This window comes from Alosa pseudoharengus, unplaced genomic scaffold (genome assembly GCF_046254945.1).
Source record: "Alosa pseudoharengus isolate Yale_2024_CS ecotype anadromous, Long Island Sound unplaced genomic scaffold, YU_APseudo_1.1 YU_APseudo_1.1_scf_7, whole genome shotgun sequence".
Classification (NCBI taxonomy): domain Eukaryota; kingdom Metazoa; phylum Chordata; class Actinopteri; order Clupeiformes; family Clupeidae; genus Alosa; species Alosa pseudoharengus.
In genome coordinates, this window is record NW_027468859.1 from 16,943,296 (window position 1) to 16,967,320 (window position 24,025).

A 24,025-nucleotide genomic window follows, 5' to 3' on the forward strand; every position below is an offset into this window, starting at 1 on the left:
GAGAAGAGGGAGAAGAAGAGTGAGGCAAATGGCCGACACTGACAGTGCAGAGGGAGTGAGAGAGAGAGAGAGAGAGAGAGAGAGAGAGAGAGAGAGAGAGAGAGAGAGATAGAGAGAGAGAGAGAGAGAGAGGGAGGGAGGGAGGGAGAGAGAGAGAGAGAGAGAGAGGGAGAGGGAGAGGGAGAGGGAGAGGGAGAGAGGGAGAGAGGGAGAGAGAGAGAGAGAGAGAGAGAGAGAGAGAGAGAGAGAGAGAGGGAGAGGGAGGGAGAGAGGGAGAGAGAGAGAGAGAGAGAGGGAGAGAGAGAGAGAGAGAGAGAGACGGATGGAGAGAGAGAGCATCCATTGTCCATTCCAAAGGTGGCTGATTTCCGGTCGGCCAGCAGTTCACTGGGCCCGTCTGCAGGAGGTGATAAGCCCATAAAACGGCCAGCACTCGGCAGGTGGCCTAGTACTCACACACATACACACACCCTGCTGGCCCTGACAACCCACACACACACACACACACACACACACACACACACACACACACACACACACACACACACACACAAACACCCCAACGGCAAGAACCCTCTCCAAGCACGAGCAAAAGCTCGGCTTACCCACTGCCCCTGTGTCATCTCCGCTCTCTCCCCACCACCTCCCCAGCACTCCGAGTTTGTGCTTTGAGAGAGACTAGTAGACGGACTCACAAAAAGTAGGGTGATAAATGGGGGCTCGGCGGGGGTGAAAAAGTTTCCGTACGAGCAGCTGAGATAAGTGTCTGGCCGAGGGAGGGGGGGGAGGGGGGGGGCCACAATGCAGCCAGGCGACCTGCGAGAGCTTTGCTGTGCCGCAGCACTTCTGTTGTCTGACCGCTGGCATGGCTTTCATTCAGGCCTGGGGGACATGACTGACACCTCCATAAAGAACTCCCTGGGACAGCACAAATTTCGGACAGGAAGGGCCACTCTCATTCAGGTCAGGCTCACTGGTGTGGGGAAGGGGGTGAGAGTTGGGGCTGGCCATTCATTAACTGATACTGCCAGGGTGAGGAGGAAATGGGGGTGGGTCAACTGATAAACTCAGGCTCTTTGGGGGAAGAACACACAGCAATGTTTTATTTTAGAGTCCTTGGAGTAAAAGGTGTGTAGTGTGTGTGTAGTTAGTGTGTGTGTGTGTAGTTAGTGTGTGTGTGTGTGTGTGTGTGTAGTTAGTATGTGTGTGTGTGTGTGTGTGTGTGGTTAGTATGTGTGTGTGTGTGTGGTTAGTGTGTGTGTGTGTGTGGTTAGTGTGTGTGTGTTTGTGTAGTTAGTATGCGTGTGTGTGTGGTTAGTGTGTGTGTGTGTGTAGTTAGTATGTGTGTGTGTGTGTAGTAAGTATGTGTGTGTGTGTGTGTGTGTGTGTGTGTGTGTGTGTGTGTGTGTGTAGTTAGTATGTGTGTGTGTGTGTGTGTAGTAAGTATGTGTGTGTGTGTGTGTGTGTTACCTGCATTCCTAACCTCAAACTAATATAGGCCTCAGATGTCTGCAGCAATCCATCAAGTAGGCCTCTCCCTCTCCCATTGTTATCTGATGTACACAAGACAATAGGATCAGATTTCAGAACAAAATTTGTTTTCTGCCTCTAACTCGAGCTAAAGGAGCTAACCATGAAATACAGATTTCTTTGCCTGATAAACACAAGCAATATTGGAGGAAGGCACCGACCTCCTGTTGCCATTCTATGTGAGCTACATCTGCTACAAGATGCTGTCTCACAAAAGTGAAACCCCATGTGGCTTCAAACAAACCCACTAGTAAAATCTATTACATTTCTGAGGGCTCATTCCTCGCTGAAAACACAATGCTGTCATCCAAGTAGACAGAAAAAACGCAAAAACAATCGGTTATTGCTTATTCGTCCTGGCATACATGATGAGCTGCACCAAAAAAAAAAAGAGTTGAAAACCAGAACATATGTCCTCAATCACGAGCCATATTTCCGTGCCGAGATAAAAACAGGAGTTTAGTAACGTCAGGGGACCGGTGGCGTTTTCGGTGCCAGGCCTTGCCGCCATTAAGCCAAACAGAATTTCAGCCTTGCAGAGGATTTCGCCGGCTTACGGCGCTGGATTCACAGAGCCAGGTTTTTCCGCCCGCTATCTCCACCAAACAAACATTTGGCAGCACCGGTGCAACGAGCTGCTGAAGTAGGTAGATAGCCGTGGCAGGGGCCCATGCTCCCAGTCCACCGAGAGAGAGAGGGGTGTGGGGGGGGGCATTTATTCATCCATTGACAGCAGCAGTTACAGTGCACTAATTTCTGCCGGTGCGGACAGGAAGTCCATTAATGCAGCATCAGTTAAACAAAGATCAGCAACCTCAATAATGCACAGGGGCATAAAACAAGCAGACACTTTGCAGCAGAGCAATCAGCCTCGCCAAGCAGCCCGCAGGGGACTACTGCTACTCTGTTGCAGCTCAGGGAGCCAGTTTTGACCTGAAAAACCTGGTGTTCTGAAATGCTACTTTCAAGGGGTAAGACCATAACAAAAGCTAATATCATACCACAAATTCATTTCAGAAGGATTAAAAGGAACATGATGCCCGACTCACAGCTCATTTCGCTGCACCCTCGCCAATTACATTTTAATAGAAGCCATTAGCAGTCTCTCAAGTCTCAAGTAGCTTCTGCAATAAATAACCTAGCACCCAGAGATGGTGGAGATGAGGTGGGGTGGGTGGATGGGGGTGTTCCAAGGTTCACCTTTAGTTGTAAATTTGGTCAAACACCACTTACGGGCAGGGGGGAAAAAATGGCATGTTCAGCTTAAAAAATGAGCTCAGCCACAAGCATCCCCCGCCTCGACGCTAAACGAGGCCAGGGAGTTGGGAGGAACTTTATGGGTAGTCGATGGAAATAGTTTTGCTTTACACTCAACGTACATGAATCATCAGCGGGGAGGACGGCCTGAAAGTCAGTAGTCATCCGAGGGGGGGGGCCCGCAGAACTGAGAGACAGCTGAGCCCTGGCAAGAGAAAGTCTCTGTGTGTGTGTGCGTGCATGTGTGTGTCTGTCTGTCTGTCTCTCCCTCTCTCTCTCTGTGCGTGTGTTTGTGTGTGTGTGCATGCGAGAGAGAGAGAGACTGTGTGTGTGTGTGTGTGTGTGTGTGTGTGTGTGTGAGAGAGAGAGTGAGAGAGAGAGACTGTGTGTGTGTGTGTGTGTGCGCAAGTGAGTGAGTTAGTGAGTGAGTGAGTGAGTGAGAGCAAGAGAGAGAGAGATAGGTAGAGTAGATAGGACTGGAAAAGGGCCAGATTTCGCAATAGGTGTCTGAGAATGAGTAAGTAAGAAATGGGTGTGAACTGGTTTGACGCTTACCTAGGTATGTGACACACACACAGACACATTCAGGTAAGAATGTGGCCTAGGGCTGAGACACCTGAGAGCCCTCACTCTGTACCTCTTTCAGTCTGCTCACACACACACACACACACACACACACACACACACACACACACACACACACACACACACACACACACACACACACACACACACACACACACACACACACACACACACACACACACACACACACACACACACACACACACACACACACACACACACACTTACTCAGACTGTTGTCCTGGAGCGTCACCCAACTCTCCGCAGACCTGCCCACTACCACTATCACAAAGGCAGGGTAATGTTACGGTGCTATTAAGAGACTTCGCTCAGACAAAACCCCCTTGAGTTAAATACACTCTCCCTGCCCCACTCGTCTCTCCCTCCCTTCATCCCACCGTATCTTTGTCTCTCCCTGTGCTGTCTCTTCGCATTACGATACGGAGGGTTGGGGTTTGGTTGGCACGCGTGTCCAGTGTGCCCCCTCCTCAATAACAATCTCTATGACCTTGAATGTAAGAAAATTAGCAACTGATGAGTAATTTAGATCGGGGCGATTATGGGCTGAACCAATTACACAAGGAAAAGGGGGGAGGAAGGAAAACTTTTGAAAGGGAATGGTCGTCAAATCCAAACGCTGCCATGGATTGATAAGGGTGTCTGCCTTTTCTCTTTCTCTCTCATATATATATATATATATCTTCTCTGAGCAACACTAAACTAAAGGGGGTTGTTCACATCCATAGGCATGGATGGCTTTCTGTGTGGGATTGGCTATGTGGAGGCACTGGTGTTAAAAAAGAGGAGAAAAAAACTGGTCTGTGCACACAGTTGCCTCTCTGCAGTACCTTTCATGTATTTCCAAGCATGAAGCAATCCCATTGCCCACTTGCCTAAGGAGAGCTACAGAGGCTTGACGGACAACCTAGATAGAAGAGGAAGCCGCCCTGGGGCCAGACATCCAGTCCAAAAAGCTGTTTACACTTAGCCATTGTTGGAAGGGATTTGCCCTCCTCCCGGCACTAAACACACACACACACACACACACACACACACACACACACACACACACACACACACACACACAAACAAATAAACCAGACACACACATACAATCTTTCCGGTCAGCTCATTTCTCCTCAGAAGCGATTTTATAGTTATTGAGATGAGTCAAGAGAGAGGTCTTGTACCACTATCAAACCAGCTACCTGCTCGAGTGTTTGAAACAAGCAAGAAATAAAAGAAGGATATGGATCATCATCAGAGCTATGGGAACAAGGGCGAGTAAAAAAAAAATGCCTGCACATTTTTCACAAATATCACAACCTCAGTCCGTTAGCCAAAAGGAAAAAGGAGAAAGGAAATCAGAAAATGCCAAATAAAACACACATTTGCAACAAAACAAACACACAAAACAACAGATAAATCCCTAAATTCCATCTCTTTATCTGTCACAATGTTGACCTTCCATCAACAAAGTGGGGCACTCGTTGGGCTTGTGGTTGGGAGATATAAGATGCCATGCTTCTTGGCAGCACAAAGGCAAATGTCCGATTTCATTACTTACATGGAACTGGACAACTACAGAGGGCCCTCAGTAAGACAGAAAAGAAAGAAAGAAAAGGAGGAGGGACAGAGACAGAGAGAGAGAGAAAGAAAGAGAGAGAGAGAGAGGGAGAGAGCACGCTAGAGGACTAGTGAGGCACGCTCCCATGTGCATGTTGCATCCCGCAGAACCAATCTCAATTAAGCAGTGGTGACAAGATGGAGTCATGTGACCCACCACGACAATGTCAGGATTGTTCCTGCATGTGGTTCATTTTTTTTTCTCCCCCCTTTTTCGTTTTCATGTGTTTATTTTTTCGCACATTGTTGATTTTGCGCTGCTGATGGGGCCTGGAGAGGAGGGTGGGGGTGGAGAGGGCACATTTATCAAGGGTCGGTCATCCGTGAGTCCTCTCTCTCTTTTCTCTTTTCAAACCCTAGCGAAACAAAATAGGGCAAGTTTACACTTGTTTTCCAGGACACGGGGAAGGACGCCTCTGAATGGAGGCTGTTAATTGCTTGGCATGGAGTTGACTGGCGACAGCAAATCCTCCATGGGAATTGTTTTTTTCTTTGAGGCCAGGAAGAGTGCCCTCTGAGATTGTTGCGGCCATTCTCCCCCCATACAAGCTATTGGTCCTAACATTATTGAAAACGTACCTCTCAGAAAGATTGAAAAATAGCATCCTCTCCGAAATGAAGACGCTTTCAGATTACTAATGGCTACTCTAACAAAGAGAGGAGAGTGTTGGTCTGAATAGGCGATATTGGCTTATAAAAGGTAACGTTGATTTCATTATAGATAATGCAAATGTATTCTTCCCACGCTCACTGTAAGCATAGAAATAGGCATTTTAACATTAGGGTCAATATAGTGTTTGGAATCAGCTTCTTTTTTGAATGAATAACACAATGTCATTAAGCATAATGTCATCTATTTTATCTTCCTTAGAGGACGTTTTTTAAAAAAAGATGTGTGCACTTCTTTCTGAAGTCTTTCATTTGGAAGTTAATTCTGATTCAAATCAAGAAATATTCTGTTGAACACATCACAGAAAATCTGTCCCCTAAGAGAACATCATGTTGAAATGGCACCAGACTTTGTTCCAGGAAGTTAATAATTGGGGGCCTAGCAGCGAAGGCACCCATTGAGTTACTAGCTTTTCCTATTATTATTATTATACATCCACCATTGGAGTCTATGGCAGCCCATAGAACGCCTGGTTAAAAAGTACTGAAATTTGGCAGAAAGTTTTCGGGATCTCTAAACCCAGCCGTCTAGCGCCACCAACGGGTCAAAAGTTATGAAATTCGGTGCACTGATTCAGGACCGTCCCATGATCACTCTCACCAATTTACAGAACTCTATGCCCAACACTCTAGCGCCACCAATGGGTTCACCAACCTGGATTGCATTCACACATGTGACCATTGAACTGTGCGTCCCGATTTTCACAAATCAGGCACTGTTCCAATCCCTGGACCAACTATGGCCAACTATGGCTTTCAAATTTCGGTTACAAATTTCATCCGATTTTCATGGAACTTGGCGGAGATGATCTTCAGACCAAGCCGCACAAACGATACATCCATGGCACCGAATTGCCCCCATTTCAATACTTTCCCCATCAAGAGATACGGCCCCACTGTGCACCACTGCATCTCTACAAGATTTGGAGTCAATATTGGACACCAGAAAAGTATTTCCTCCACAAAGACTCCAAGAACTTTGAGGCTCTATCTTTAAGTGCAGAGAGTCACACACTCCCTCTGCCATTATGTGGGCTGAACTGGCCTTTCAGCGGCACTCATCCAAGGAAGAAAAAGAGGAATGCAACACATTCCCGTTTCCTCTTGCTCTTATTAAAATCTAATGGCCATGCAGATCCACCATCAACAACAACAAAAAAAACCTTTAACGACGACATATTTTTTTTTTTTTAAACACTCAAGTGGAAATTGATCTGGCGTATGAAGCATCGCATGGCCATTTTTTCCTCCCAGCATCGCACATACCTGCAGGAGCAGGGAGCGAAGTGGAGTGGAGCAGAGCGGAACGAAAGATGCCCGCAGTCATGCCAGCCATGCCATCAGGCCAATGGAAGCTACAGATGACATTTACTGTCTGTCAGCTGGCCGCTGACGGAGGGGGAGGTGGGGGACGGGGTGAGATGGGAGTGAAGGGGGGGTGGACGGGATGGACCGACCATCTGGAGCGACCCCCTGTTCACCACCTTCAGTCTCCCGGCCCATATGGCGGCGCCAGGCTCTGCCCAGTGGACACCACCAGGTCGGGGCTGGCTTCGGGAGAGTCCGCCGCTGTGGCTTGTCCAGGTCTGCCTGGAAGGAAGTGCGCGCTTCCGCAGTTACCCTCCCTACTGTTCTGCTGTTCAATGTGAAGGGCAAATACAGACTCTCACTGATTTATAAAAAAAAAAAAATAGCGCCTTCACCTAGTGATAATCACACTAATGACCTTGATTAAAGGTACTTCAAAAACAAAGCAAATCATTTATCGTTGTCCGTTACGTTGCATACGTGTATTGCTGGAAGCTGTGGGGAGCTTTTCACTGACCAGAGAGAGTTTTCACAAATTACTCTGACAGTCAGGTTATGTAATTAATGATTCTGCTGGGCCAAGGAGGAGAAGAATAGGGCTGTAATCAGTGCATACAGGAGGTACCGCCAATATGGGGGAGGGAGGGGGGGGGGGGGGGGGGGGGCTCACTCAGCCTCCACTGCAAACAGGCATTCAGACTCAAATCAAGTCCCAATAGCATTTGAATGTTTTTTCATAGTAGAGTTGATTAGGCTTAGTCTTAACTTAACAAAGTTCACTGTGGCCTCAACAGTGGAGAAGAGCCTTGAATGATATGAAAGCACATTATTAAATTATTTATTAGAATTAAAAACACTAAGAAATTATAATTAACGAGTTAGATAAGATTAGACCAGTTAGCCTATAGCTTCCTTTTAGCTATAGGCTAACTTGAAGCTGACTGGTCTAACCCACTTCCAGCCAATTATGCTAAGATGTCAGACTGGGTCAAATAAGCTAATATCCCAAGAAAGTTGATGTGTTCCTTTTAACATTAGCCTGGATACTTCAGGATTTGGACTAACCAGTTCTATAAGAAGGTTTTGTGATGTACTCAAGTCAGTGAAAGAATGAGGTCTCTCAAAATGGACGCCAGCTATGAGCTCATCATCGGCCTCCTGCACTGCTGAGACAGCAGCGCCCGGGGACGACCGGGCGGATGAGCTGACGCAAGTGGGCAGAGCGACAGTGGGTCGGCCACGGCGGGGGGTGGGGGTGTTGGAGGAGAAGGCCACTCACTGGGTACCCTCTACACCCAGTGACAGATTCAGTTCACAGTGCATCATGGGAAGGGTCGGCCTTCTTGACAGTGCGATGGCAACTTCCATACAGAAAGCCAGAGTTTTTATTTTTTGAAAGTGTCACCTCTCTGAATTTAATAGATAGCCTGTGTTAACAGGGTAAAACCTAAGTGCCTTCGTACTGAATTAAATCAGCTTTATTCCCTGATGAATGACTTTCCATTGTGAAAGTGAAATTCTGGCATTAACTTAAAAAGAAAGCAATTGACCCTCAATCGCCTCACACATAAGATCTTTGTGTTCGTTAACACATTACACCGCTAGAGAGACAGAGAGAGAGGGAGTGAAGAAGCTTGTCTTGAAGGCATTGGGAAGGAAGCACTCCTATTTCTGTGCAAACATCAACGCCATCTGTCTCTTATGCTGCCCCCACACACACCGCCCTGGGGTCTCCTCCACGCGACATCCGAACTCTCACGCTGACCTCGAGCTCTCTCGGACACACTCACACACACACACAAACAAACACAACTACCTACCCACTCAACACCACATGGAATGTTGTTCTGCTACAGTTCTGTCCGCACATTCCCATGAAGTGGACTGTTAATTGACTGCCGGGGTGAACGGGGATCACCATCACTTGAGTGGTAGAATGTATAGGATGAGCCCCAGGGAGAGGTGTGGGTGCATGTTTCAAATGAATGGACAGCAAGAGCTCCGGAAGAAAATGCGTGGCACGGATTTTGCGATGGAGAAATGCTTAATGGATTCATTTTCAGATTGACACTCCACCAGGGTAAACACAAGAAAGAGAGAGAGAGAGACAGAGAGACAGAGAGAGAGAGAGAGAGAGAGAGCGAGAAGTGAAAAATTACAACCCGCTACGTGACCTCTGCAATGACGACTGCTGTAACGAGCCTGGAATTCAATTAATGCCCCATCACCTCGGCGGGAGTCTGGCCCAGATGATTGATTAAGCCTCCCCGTTCGATGCGAATCGGTCGAGGCTTGTCGTCATCAATTCACCGTCATGCCCGCAGACCCAACGGTCAGACCGCTGTCAGGCGGGGGGGGGGGGGTTTCCCTGCTCCACTGGGTCAAGCAGCCGTGTGCACTCGCAGCCAAAGCCAAAGAGAAGGGGCCAAGGAGTCAAAGATCAGTCCATTACTCCAACAAGCCAATTTCCCCGGTTCAAGCGCTGGCAACGACTATAGATGCGCACAATGGCCAGCATTGTTTAACAGCACGTAACTTTGACTCCATTTCAAAAAAATACGATGACCAAAACTAATTGTCAAGGCAGTTCACATCAATCATTGGTATTCAAGTTCATAATGGCCACTAACATAAAGAAATGAAACACAAGAAATGAAATCGCAAAGAAACCTAAAGATAGCTGATTGTGACATTAATCCAGAACTTATTGGCATCAGATTCTGTTGAGCTACGCCTAGTCCCATCAGGGCCAGATCAAATGCGGTTATCCATCATGAGCTGTGATTGTTTGTGATATAAGGTCAACGAGCTGCTGGTTGGAGGCTTAGTTCTGTGTCTGCGGGTAGAGTGGAGAACAAATGCCCATCATTAACCTTCTGATTAACCTCATCTGTGTTATGATGCATCCAATCTGACATGGAGATCGAAGAGGCAAAGTGCAACACAGCAACAATGACAACCATTTGGTCCCTACCTTGGGAATTGCTATTCCAGACAGTAGACAGACTGTTTAACATATTTTATGGGGCTTTCTTTATAGCAATGCATAGAACAATGATAAAAACACAATTTAATCAAAGCATGTATTCCATCATATTTAGGGTTGGGTATCGTTTGAATTTGAACGATTCCGATTCCAATTCCGATTTCTTATTTCGATTCCGGTTCCTAACGATTCTCGATTCCGATTTTTTTAAGAGGCAGGGTCAAAAAAAGTTTAGGATATTTTAAATGAGCAAGCTAACCAACGGTCTTTCTCAGGGTATCTGCACATTTTCCAAGTGCAAATTTAAAGACTTTTAAGACCTTTTCAAGACATCTAAATGAAACTTAAGACTATACCACGGCAAAAAGATATATATGACTTTATGCAATAGTTTTTTTTCCCTACTAATTTTAACCCCCACTCCATTTTGGATGTCTACAGAAGTTACCAAATATATTTTGGCGAAAGAAAAATAATTGTGTGTGAATTACCTTCAAAGCTATAAATGCCCAATTTTAGGGTCTGGGCTGCTTGCTTTTGAAGCTGGCTGTGGTTTTGCTTACTGCTGAGGCTGACTGTTCTTCACCTGTGTCTGTAGTAGCCTAGGCTACTTGCCAAAGACATGTGCACTGGACTGGATTCCCTTCAATATTTTTTCAAAGTTAGACTAAGCTATTTACATATTTTAATAAGCCTACTTTATATAATTTACTATGTGCATCTATTGTCCAATATGCAGCACAGCAAATTAAAGTTAATCCACTACTTCACATTTTGCATACCAGTTGTATCTAAACCAACCAAAGCTTGACTGAAACATTGTAAAACCATTGACTTGTTTTAAATTAATTAAGAGACAGGTCCTCCTCGCGTGATCCTGCTGAAAACTGCTGGTTTCATCTTAAGCACGCACGTATTATGAACGCACGTTTTTTTTTTTATGTAGCCAGTCGCCGACATTCAAAAAATATGCGGTTATAGTTCACAACTTTTGCTAAGTAGGCCTAGCCTACTGGGAAACGCTGGCAAGCAAGCTGCTGGCAGATATTACAGGTAGGCTATTATAACATTTTCTTCCAGGCTAGGCCAGCAACACACGCTGGAAAGATGCAAACATAATCAACTTAACATACAGTATTTCCTCCTGATTGCGACGCACTGCACATAATTTGAGCAGCAGTCTTCGCGTCCATAGTTTGTGAAACGATGCTGCATCCGAGCAACGATTTTAGATGCCAAGCGCAACTCCAAAAAGGAGAACAAATGAGCGTCCGGCTTGAGGCTGCGCCGGACGCCGGACAGGGCTTTTAAAATCAATATGTCCGGCCTAAATCCGAACGTATGGCCAACCTATCGCTCTTTCTCCCGCTCATTCTACCGTAGGCTTCCTCATTCCACGTAGGCTACCTGTATATCTCTCTGGCCTCAGCTACGGCATATTATTTTGTACATAGGCCTACTGTATTATTACCGTTTTCACACCTTTAACCACACCCGTGAAAAACATCTTCACTCTGCAACCACTACACTTCCTCCCGTAGCCTAATAGCCTAGTCACTTATACAATTGCGTTTTAAATACACGAAACTGGATTGAGACATCACTCGCTCTCTTGCACTCGCTGGCGGTCCCATACGCACATTTAATACCTCTCTTTTGAAAATTCAGTTGTATTTAAGACTATTTAAGGATTCGCGGGAACCCTGCTTTTGAATGAAATAGTCTGACCTTCTCCATGAATTTTAATTCTATGAACTATGCGCTTGGTGTGGTGTTCAGCCGTTTCTTCTTCCGGTCGGCGGACTGGGAATCGAAACTAGGAATCGAAATTTAAACTTTTGAACGATTCCGGGAAAATCGCAAAGATAGTCCCGGTTCCAACCAATACTCGATATTCGATACCCAAGCCTAATCATATTTCAATAGAGGAAATGTCAGGTCTGAGAAGCACTTTATATAGGACAATTTCATTCTTATAAATGGTCTCATACAGCAAAGATGTGAAATCGTAATGTTACAATATCATATAATTTCCACGTACAAGTCATGGAAGATCTTTCTTTTGCTTTTCGATAAACATGGTAATTGTTACAGTTCAGGGTCCATCCATAGTGGATCTGGATTGATTTGGATTTGATGATAATACATAATTTCCTAAATTACCTGTCAACAAATTAGGTTACCAGTTGTCATTACTCATTTTTTGATTTAGATTGAGCTCAACATATTATCTCTAGCTAGGGTTAGGGTTAGTTTATTTCCATGGCTGGAGTGCAGTGGCTGGAGACAGAATCCAACTCTGCATTCAATCATCTGTAGGAGGGTGAGAGGTTGAACTTGGGGGTGATTAAGATTCACTGCAGACCTCAGCTTGTCAAAATATGCTACTTCAGTTTGACAACCAACATGCAACCAGACTCGTAAAGAAGAGATATCACTCATGTTTCGCTACGCATGCTGATGCCTTCACATTTATACATGCTTATCTTGTCTGCACTTAGTCTCAGCTGAGACAGCTGATGTAAAATGACCCGCGCAATGGCTACTGCATGTTTAGAAGACTCTGAGGGGTGTTCTACTCCACTGTTGATATTCTCTTTTAAAACCACATGGACTGTTTTGTTAAGTCTAAACATAACTTTGTTTCAGGCTTTCTTTCTGCCACTGACCAATAATGTGACCTGCTCTGAGCACAAAAAAATGCCCCGTCATCCAAAGACATATGGCCACTGTGTTTCTGGAGTAAAGAGAACAACAACATTAAGGCGCCTGCACTCAAAAGGTCAAACAAAAGGGTAAAATTACTTCAATGATGATGAATAATTATTGCAATGAATAATAAAAGAATAATATAATTAAATGTGAGGTGGCATACTAAAATGAGACTAATAGAGATCATAGGTTCCTCCGGGTTGAGAACAAAATGCAATCACTTCCGTGTGTTCTTTCACTTCATCTACTGTTTCTTCCCACGCTTATCGCTGTCCTGATACATCTGGCCTAGCCAAAAGACACGCATGCTTTAAGACATGCTTGATCTCATAGTTATGACATGTTTTAGTGCAGATGTAGAAGGGGGAAAAAAGTAGTTGTGTAAGTGTCTGCCTGTGACAGAAGGCAGAGCCAAGGACCCAATTTCCCTGAGCAAACTGCAAACCCTATGCAGTAAGGAGATGAAACACCTGCAGGGTCAGATGTTGTGGCCCAACGACATCCGTCACGGAAAATCGCAGTCAAGATAGACCCCTCAAATATTAATATAGCTGGAGCAATATCTGAGAGAGAGAGAGAGAGAGAGAGAGAGAGAGAGAGAGAGAGAGAGAGAGAGAGAGAGAGAGAGAGAGAGAGAGAGAGAGAGAGAGAGAGAGAGAGAGAGAGAGAGAGAGAGAGAGAGAGAAAGAAAGAGAGAGAGAAAGCAAGAGGGAGGGGGAGAGAGAGGGAACGATATATAGGGGCTATGGACTCTCTCCTTTGCCACTTGCTTCTTTAGCCTGCAGGAAGGTGACAGTGGCTCCCTTTTCAGTCACACTAGTTAAAACAATTTCGCAATACATCAAGCAAGGAGAAGCCAGGGAAGGAATGTGGAGGGGGGAGTAAGTCAATCAAAGCATGTGGGCTAACACTGGCCGACGGGGCTTCAAACAGGGGAGATGACAGATCGCAGAGAAGGATGGGGAGGAGGTTGGAGGGGCAGCGACGGAGGCTGACTGCCCCCCTACCCGTCCACTGTGGGCACTAGTTCAGCGGTGGAGGAGTGTCACCCTGGATCATCCGCGCCGATCAGACAGCCCGCTCATTAAGACAGCCTGTCAGACCAGCAAGTCCACAGTCCTACAATTAAAAATGTGCCAAGACGCATCACTGTAAACAACGTGCCACAACAAACTCTCTAATTACACTACCAACTGCAAGAGAGAGAGAGAGAGAAGGAAGGAAGGAGGGAGGGAATGAGCTAAGGAGGTGGAGAGGAAGAGGAGGAACACACCGTGAACGTGGGCAAGTTCACATTAAAATGATGCGCTAAAATTAAGCTGTGGATTACTTAACTGCATCATCGATGCACTGCACTTGGGCCACTGGCACTTAACCCCCATTTGCTAATAAGTGCCAACAAGGAGCTGCGATGACACTGTCGGTAGCCTACGAAAATAAAAATATGCAAAGTAACAACTCAACTTTCTTCCGCAATGCGGACACTTCCTTCAGCAACGAGTGTCTTCTCCGGAGTAGTCCTTTGACTATTGGAGAGCAGATTATTCTTCACACGCTGTGCTGTCCTGATTGACACGTGGGGAGGGGGAGGGGGGGGTGTAGAGGCCCACATGCCGGTTGTGGACCGGAGCCAGACTGGAGCTCAGACGCTTCAGCTTGGTCCTGATAAGGAGCTTGAATTGGGAGTGAGCGGGCGCTTGACACCAGCTCTGCCTAAATCGACTTGCCACAGCTTGTTCAGAAAAGGTCAAAAGAGTTTTTCTCTGGGAGAAATAATTGTCTCTTGGAGGACATAAAAAGTCTGAAGCATAGGGCAAAGGAGTGAGGCAAAGGCAGGAGGGTGCGGGAGTGGGGGGGGGTGGGGAACGCAAAGCAACCTTGAAGTGAAGACTACGGAGTATGGCACAAAAGGCACCCTCAAAACAGATTACAAAGCTGTGGATTCTCAGTCAAAGACGATTTATCATAATTCGTGACCACTTCTTCCAGGTTCACAGGCATCCCTTCCCCTTCTTGGCGAGAGGCTGTGGACAATGGAGCGTTTTGTGCCTCAAATCTTCCCCCCAGTTGCAAGGAGACTGTGACTAAAATGGCAGGCTTACATCAAAGAGCTTCACTGATCCAAAAACTGGCAGGCCCAGGTGCCTCCGCAAACACCGGTCCTGAATCAGCGACTGGGAACTGAATGAGGGAAGATCCCCTAAACCACAAAAGCTCCCTCAAGATGCATCCGCTGAAATTAGTCGAGTTAATAAACTTAGCACGGAATGAACTGGGCTGTGGTGGCTAATGTAATATACTGGACAATGAAAGCACAGAAGACAGGAACAAAGAAGGCACTTCAGAAAATGGTGTCCACATGTTAACCTCAAAAAAAAAAAAAAAAAAAATCCAATGATTAGCGTTTGCCTTCACGGGCAATAAGACGTTGAGCTGTGGAAAGAGCAAGCGGCGCATGAATTCCCACATCAAGGTCACTAGTGGCCATGCAGGAATGGGTAAAGGAAGAGGACCATTTCCTGATTAATCTACTGAAAAACGTTCCGAGCAGAGGCAGCAGTGACGGATGAGCGACTGCCCTAACAATGTGTGCAGGTGAAAACACGAAGATGTGTGATCAGGATGCTGGGCCTGACTCTTCCAGGGCTTGACTCATCGCTGTTCTAAAGTCTTAGCTTCTTTTATCCCGATCAAAAAACACTTTCGTTAGCGCTGGACTATTTGTTCATCCTAGCACTTTGGTTTCCATTTTGGTTTATATTCTGTGGCAAGCTCAGGGTACTTCAGAGATCTGTCGATAGCAGGAGTTGCAAAACTGAACTAATGGAGACAATCTGCCGTTACCCCACCAGTTACTAAGAACTTTAATGAAGCGTCCTTTAGCCAAGCCAGATCAAAACAGTCACCGTTCACTTCATCAAATGAGCAGAGAACTGTCTGATATTGAAGCGTTCGCTTCTGTACAAAGGATCCAATTTCAGATGATTATTCACTCACACATTTCAGCTAGTTCTCTCTCTCTTTCCTCCTCTCTCTTCCTCCTTTCCTGACTCTCTGTTCTTCACAACCATCTTGTGCCTTTTTAAATGACAGAACTCGATAATGAGAAATAAAAAATGAAACACCACAAATTGAGACTAACTCAGAACATTACAGTCTGGAGACCAAAAGGAGCTGAACTGATCCTTACCAATACCACGAGACAATAACAACTGCCACATTAAGCGTGACCAAGCCATTGTTGGTGTGCACATTGGAATTCTGATCGTCTAATCAGATTGTGTGCCTCTCTGTCTCACACCTCTTCTCTCAAAAGGCAGCTATTTAACCTTCACCCAGGGGTAATGTGGTTGCTTCAATTTCTTTATTGGAGAGGTGCTGCCATGAAATAATGTTAACCCGCTGGGGGTAGCTTGACCCTATCAAAGTTCTCAGCTGGGCGAGAATGATGTCACTGACAAACAAGAGCTGAACTTTTGCAACCCGTGTAGCGGCATTGCATGCTAATGAGACGGAGCGGAGGTGCATCCGACATCTCTGAATTCTTCCAGGAGTACTGAACGTGTGGGGCCCCTTCCTAAGGCATGCATGAACAAACCCCCGGCTTGCTCTATCACCCTCTGCACAACCGCATCGACAATTAAGCAAATGATGGCGCCAACAGCAGCAAAGAAAGCATAAATCAACTAGGCTATAAATGAACTAAAGAATAGGTTGAAATGATTCGAAAGTTGTTGTTTCAAATTCTTTGCAGCTGCTCTGTGACCGTGACGATCCTGTTAATTTGAGTTCAAACGTTAAGCAAGGTCCGTGTATAACCGAAGCCACATGTGGGCAGAGTCTCCTGAGCAGGACCCTGAGAATACAAACACTCCGCCGTTAGCCAGAGGCCTTCTCAGGAAGGCTTTCAGGGAGGAGGTGTGTGTGTAGGGGGGAGGAATTACTGCTTTTCATGTACCCTTCAACTACACTTACCACACACGAAAAGAACAAACATCCCAGAGAGAGAGAGAGAGAGAGAGAGAGAGAGAGAGAGAGAGAGAGAGAGAGAGAGAGAGAGAGAGAGAGAGAGAGAGAGAGAGAAAAACACTGTGCAAACATCTCACAAGCTCCGCTGTATGTATAAGCGAATCTCCTTCTGAACTTAACTCCCGTGGACATCCTCTGTCACATGGAGGCAGGCCCTCAGCAACGTTATCTGCCCCGAGTGGACGCACTCTTTTCTCCCCCGTCTCCCGTGTAATATTTCTGACTGAGGCAGCGGCCATGTTTATTACGGAGCATAACCAAGAAGCCGCTGTTCACAGAGGGTCGTGCCACATTAACTTACAGAGGGAAAACAACAACAGAAAAGCCCTTCACATACAACTACATCAGCTGAGGTAAAGCTGCCTCATCAGCAATACCTTAAGTGATGGACTCTAGGATCGTATAGCCTAATGAGACCATCCTACAGTCCACACCTCCCTTGAGGTATACATGGAGATTATATGTATATAAGGGAAGTGGATCACGACTCTGCCCGATGAGAGTGATGGAAGAGGGGGAAGATGGAAGCAGCAGGTGAGACATGATGAAGCCACTAAGCCTCTGATAGGCAAATAGAAAGACAATTGGAAAAACTAGAGGATAAAAAGAGAAAAATAGAGGGAGAGAAATAGAGAGAAAGAGAAAGAGAGAGAGAGAGAGATAGAGAGAGAATCCCCTCTTTTGTTGGAGAAAAAAAGTGGCCATAAATTGCCGTTAGACGAAGCAACTCGGCTGGGCCTTGCTCTGCCTTCACTGTCACACTAAGTGACAGCCCCACTTGTCTCTGCGAGCAGCAGGAGAGAGCTGCTTAACATCAGCACACGCAAAACAGATGAAGGGGGAGGAGGAGGATGGGAGGATGGGAGGAGAGGAGGTGGGCTCACAGGCCGTGTGGTGGGGATTCAAATCTATATCATTAACATTCATTTGCGCCGACTTAACGAGAAAATCCGCGTTCTTCGCAGCCTCTCTCTCTGCTGAAAGCCAATGAAGGGCACAACACACAGATAAAACAAATAATAAAAATGGTAAAAAGGGAGAGCTTTGTACATCAGTGATTTCCTGGGAGGGATTGTAAACAAAATCTGCAGAGAGGAAAGTGTAAATTGTTCTGTGGAGGAAGAAAATGGTCTTACCTATTCAATAACAATACCACTTCAGTATGTTGCTCTTTATTTACTGATGGTGTTTTCCTCACTGATGGTGTTTTCTCTCATACCCATGCAGAATACAGCAAATATGATAAAGCAGAAAAGAAACCACTGACTACACTAATGAAAAGCCAGAAATCGGTCATTAAAGTTCTCTCAGCTGGTTTTCTGAGGTGATCTGGCCACAAAATTCAGTCAAAGACCTGAAAACTAATTTTACTTAGTTGGGAATTCTTTAAAAAAAAATCTATATGAATTCTCGTCAACAAAAATAGCATTTGCTCAGAGTTATTCATATATGGAGAAGGGGAAAAAATAAATGTAGAACAAATCAGGGAATTAGACTGGTCAGGTCACATCAACTTGTCTGGGATATGCACACTCCCACGCAGACATGTTTTGACTCGTCACTGTCTACTGAGAGATCCCATTAAGACAGTTGGCAGACACAAACCAAGCACCTGACAGATCGCTCACATATGTACACCAATGTAACAGCAGCGTTTAGAGCATGACTAGAACGTGCATATACATGCATGCAAGGGGAAAATAACTAAACCAAGATGCTACTGAAGATTATAAATATAAAAGGAATGAGGAGTAAGACTGAGTCAGAAGGAATAAATGAAAGGAGTGTCTACTTTGAGTGATTCAGTGTTTCCTCTATGTTGATTTGGTAGTGGCGGCCCCCCACGGTTTAATTTTCTTCCCCCACGGTATCAGAAATGGGGCAGACGTACCATAGTCGCAGTAACCTTTCAAAATTCATTGTGCAGACCTGTTGTAGATTCTCCAAATATACAGCTCAATCACAACTGAAAATAATGCCTCATTGTGTGTGAATAGAGGTGAATACATATAATTGTTTGTGTTGCAGCGAAGTGTCAGTTGTCAGTTCCGTGGGACGGGGGTACGGTGGGGTGGTTCGGACAGGCCTGCCCCCACTGCTTAAAAAAATCCTAGAGGAAACACTGTGATTGAAGGAGGCTTTATGACAGGAGGACAGGTGGTGTTTCTGTTCAGTCAGTTGATACACTATCTATCTATCTATGTGTGTGTGTGTGTGTGTGGTGGTTCGTGACGTGTCTGTGTTGCTTCCAATAGCGTGTGGTGTGACAGGGCCGCATCTGACAGTTTTCACAGACATGGAGAGAAAAGGGGGGAGGAAGACACTATACACACACGTCACGAACCACCACACACAAACACAGAGAGAGAGAGAGAGAGAGAGACAGAGAAAGAAAGAGAGAGAAAGAGAGAGAGACTACTCAGAAGGGGGTTTGGAAAATAAATCTCTGCCAAACATAATATGCCGTTAAGGCAGGAAGGCACGGCACTGTCCTTGACCACTGTTCCGGCGTCAACTCCGGCAAACACAAGGGGTTCAACCCGGTGTGATGACTCCACTCCACACAAACCTGAGGGGAGAGCGTGTGACAACTCTCGACAGCTCGCGGCTGAAACGCAAAATCTGAGGTTGACACTGACGGATGTAATGGGCAGCTGTAAAATGACCAAAGACAGCGTTTCCCCTCAGAGACCACGGATTAATTTCAGCTATTAGTAACGTCATAATCTTTATGGGGTTATAAGTCATGATACTAAAATCTCTCATCCCTCCAAAAAAAAGCTCATAACAAAAACAACAAAACAACAGTAGAGAAATCACGCAGGGAGTGAGAGAAATGGAAATAAGCACAGCAGTAAGATCCTGCACTGGCCTTGACGTCTCACCCTCTTTGGAAGAGTCCAGTCAGCTCTCCAAAGGAGCTTAAGAGAGGGAAGAGTCCGAACAGGGCAGCGGAGGCCATTACGGCCACTAATCCAGAAAGTGCTGCGATGACAAAGAGCGAGGATAACTGCAGCTGGAGATGGACACTGAGGCCCTCGGCACGAACAATTGCACTTCACAAGCCCACAACCCCCCTCACTACCACCACCACCATTTTTTTTTGCTTTTAAGCACACTCAGGCCCCATCATCTCCAGGCCCGTCACAGCATCCGCTCAGGCCTGCTCAAAGACTAAAATGCCTGCGAGTGCTCTATTCCACCAAGCCAGCGCGCGTTAAGAGCCCGAAAAGAGCTGAGAGGCTGAGCAGTTAGCATCCAGATGAACCTGTCAGCCACTTTCCTTTCCTTTTTGCTTTTTTCCTTGAGTACACGACTCCACCTTGATACAAAAAGGGAAGGGGGAAAAAAAGCTAACAGGCAACCATTTGGCTGACACTCAACAGGCAAGGTCATTTGAAATATACGTATTAGATTACAACTCGGGATACTACGTGAGAAAGCCCATTCTGTATGGGATGGTAACAAGAATAACTTGTCCATGCATAATCCTGGATGGGGGGGGGGGGCTTGCTATATTCAAGTAACATGCTGACCAAACCTTCACTGGAGCGGCATGGGATGAAGAAATGCAAGGGGGAAATTATGCGGAACTCGCCGAATTCCAGGGAATTAAATTAAAAATCCACACCACTGCAAAAATCACTTGACACATTTTGTCAGGTATTGATTTACCATGCATAATCTCCACGCTGAGGGAAACAACTGAAGGGGGAAAGAAACAATACCTGGCCAGCCACAAATAGATTTTGTTGATGGCAGGTAAAATAAAGAGAGTATGTTTCCTCTCCACAAGTGCTGTGATAAGCAACTTGTGACTCGTCGCCTAACCTGTAATAAAACAATGACATTAGACTGCCTGCACCTCGGAGTGAACTGTCACGGAAAGCCAAACAGCAAGGCCTCACGTCCTAGTTTTGCCTGACTTGTCTCTTTTCCCTGACAAGCGACAGTGTGCCCCTGAGCCCTGTTCAGCAAAGGACAATGTCCTCTGATTTAAAAACAAAGGCACGACTAGAGAGTGAGACACTTTTTTGGAGCATCAAACCAACTTCGCAACACTGAAAACCATCTTATATAAATAGCTATGGTGCAATGCCATCAGTGGTTGAGAATCAACCAGTAAAAAAACAGACCTCCAAAGAGATATTTCACATTTCACAGAGCACTGATAGTTCATGGTGGTGCTTTATAATGACAAACCAGGCCACAGAACAGAACAACAGAACACATCTCAACATAACAGATGGACAGCAATGTCCACCGACATGCAGAAAAATAAATAATAAACAAAATAAGTAAATGAATAACTGTTCAAGATGAGAGCTTTTGAACCTGAATAATTGACAGGGATACCTTACACACTTCAAGCTCCAGATTATGCAGCCCTGTTAATGATTCTGTTCTCCCAGATATGCATTTGCATGCTTCACGTATGACTAGAAGAGGGCCTTACTTATGTCCACCACCACATGTCTCTACTCTGGGCGTAATTCATTGTGCTAAGTACAGTGCATCATTATGTCATTAGTTATGACCACCTTGTGACCAACTGTGTATGTGTGAACATATATTTGCCCATTAAAACTCATTCTTATTCTAAAGAAGAGGGCCATCTTATTTCTTAAATTGGTAGTGGCATTCAATTCTGTATACTAGTGGCTTGTGTTTAACACGTTAACTAATGGTTATTCGGGCTGTGCGTATTTAAAGAGGAAGAATTAAGTTAGCGTGATAGTGTTGACGCCTGGAGCATGCAAGCCCCTGGCGAGTTTTGAGGGGTGGGGGTGTTGTTGCAAGTGAGCAGTTTTAAAGAAACCCCGTCGGGCGCTGAGGGGGCGATTTATCAAACCATAGCGTCACAATTACCCAAGACAGAAGCTCTCACTGTATGATGTTGCGCTGCGCTGCACACACACACTCACCTTTCTCCGCATGTCCCATTTGCGCTGCGTCCAGATGCGAGAGAGAAAATAATAGCTGGATTAGCACAGCAATTTGACCGCCTGCGTTGAAACCACTGTTTACCAGTGTTAAATAATCTCTCACGTAATTTGCATAACTCTACGAGCGTTATTAACCCACTTGGTAATGAATCTCCGAAAATGCGAAATACCCATGACATACAGGCCTACGTGTTTTTGATTGCATTGCTGTAATTTAATTAATCCACGGATAAGACTTTTTTCACTAATTAATCACCTATGAAGACAGCTGTATTTTGCAGCTTATCTCTCTCCGCCTATGGAGAATTAATCTATGATACGATGCAGGTTAGATTACGTTCCGACAGATGTTGAAAATTGAGACAATTGCGTTATAAATAGACTAGGACGTTTTCTGATTCTCTTTACTACTCTACATGCGTTTTAAAAAATGACAGGGGCAACTTTGAACAATTCTCAGAACACTTTAAAGAAAGAGCAAAAAGGTAAGGAGTTGTTTCTGACAGCTTGACTACGCGTAACAGGCTACGCGCATTCAGATAACCAAAACTGAAGCTATCGGACTCGGCTCGTTGAATGAACATTTTCAAATAGCTTTTGGGTAGCGTCCAGGGAATCCTTCTTATATCCCCCCGGGATTTCATTTGCATGGCCAACTACAAAAGAGTGAGGGGTAGGCCTACTGTAACCAGAATGTTACAATTTTGGGCAAATTTTACCTTAAATTTAACCTAAACAACTTTGGGTTTGGCATTCGCATAGGCTGGGCTTGTTTAAACTGATCATGTAGGGTAGGCTGTTTGTCTCTTCATCTGCCAAGGCACAGAAGCCAGTTCGGCAGAATTCGCCAAAGGAAACAAAAACTGAGCAACTGCTTTTCCCACGCGTAGCCGATAACAACCGTTTTCAGTGCTGCAAATAAATTAACACAGCGTGCACTGTAAAACCTGGGCTGGGATAGATACACTTGTCCTTTTGTTGTTCATATTAGGCTACGTTTTTTCCGGCAAAAACAAGCCTATCGAATACCTGCCTGCTCCTCTGAATTAGAGTTAGTCAACTTTTCAAATTAAATGTTATCCTATTGCTTGCCTACATTAACATCTTCATAAACGACACTGTCCGTGAATTGGTTTCGGAAAAGGTTGGTATTTGAGCTCACATCATGCAAATCAATACATTCATTTTTTGTGCTTCTGAAACTCCGTGTTTACTGCTGGGATCGTCTAGCTGTCTCTATTCCCATTAACGTTCGGCTACATGGACATGACTGTGGAGGCTACGAACACAGAGTTGACCATTTGGAGCGATTCGCTGAATTTCACAAAAAGTGCATGGGGTTAGAATTGCGGACATTTAACTTTACTGTTGCCTACTGCATAGACTGCATTCGGCAAAACACTTGTATATTTGTTGGCTTATGTTTATTTAATACCATGGAGAGAGCTGGTTTACTTCTTAAAGTAGGCTACTAAGGTTAGCCTAATGTTACCTGTTTTAAAAACTCGCCACAACATCGGTGTGCAAGCTCTCCATTTCAGTTTCCCTTACGAATTGCCAGCAAAGACATAGCATACGCTACAACTGGGAGTCAAAAACTTTCGAGATAAATTCTAGCCAACTATGAAGTCGTAAGCTACGCATGATTAGAAACAGGAACGAATACTCAATTGGCATGCTACAAGTTTATTTACACAAAGACAGCACATTGCTATAATTCCGTAGCCTACCTGTGGGCAAGTTTAGAAAGACGAACAACCCAACGCCCATCAGAAAAATACGTCACGGACGGTGTGAACAGAACAATATCTTAATAGATACTTTCAAATAATCATTTTACGTAGATAGTAATCCACCTTGATGCATATAGGGATGATAATTAACTTGCCCAACAGTCATCCACAACTTTCCCTGCCGCACGGACCACCACACGGCAGCATAGAAATATGTTAAGATGTCCACTTACCGGCTGGGAATTGGGCTCCGACGCTTAGAAAGGGTGAATACAACAGCAAGAAACCCAGAATACTCATATCCATGATTGTTTATTGAGTTTTCGAAGTTTCAAAATAGTTCAGAAAGGTTGTTATTCCAGTCGATCCATGCGCTCCATTCTCATAGCCTCTCTCTGCTACTTTGTTGCTCAGAGTGTGGAGAGATGGGCCATGACGTCAGCGCTCTCTCCGATTCAAACGCTGCCTTATCAAACGCGACTCTCTCCTGGAGATGGCAAGCTCCCTCTGCCGTCAGTATGCAGTTACATTTTGTTTTAATTAAATAGATGTGGAGGTTTTTAATAAGCTAAAAATGAAAATGGATGAAATACATCAATAGGCTACTTGTATAGGATGATGTTCTCCTCATATCTTTATTCTGT

The 24,025-nt window shown here is 45.2% G+C and overlaps 1 protein-coding gene across 3 annotated transcripts in view; it reads right to left on the reverse strand.

Moving 5' to 3' along the window:
• The window catches only part of ptprk (protein tyrosine phosphatase receptor type K), a 132,634-nt gene extending 108,850 nt beyond the window's left edge, over window positions 1-23,784 (reverse strand). For all 3 annotated transcript variants that reach the window (XM_076272965.1, XM_076272964.1, XM_076272963.1), the window contains exon 1: window positions 23,615-23,784. In XM_076272965.1, coding sequence (XP_076129080.1) covers window positions 23,615-23,687 — 73 coding nt within the window. In that variant the 5' untranslated portion in view covers window positions 23,688-23,784. The remainder of the gene's footprint in view (window positions 1-23,614) is intronic.
• Between the last annotated feature and the right edge of the window lie 241 nt (window positions 23,785-24,025).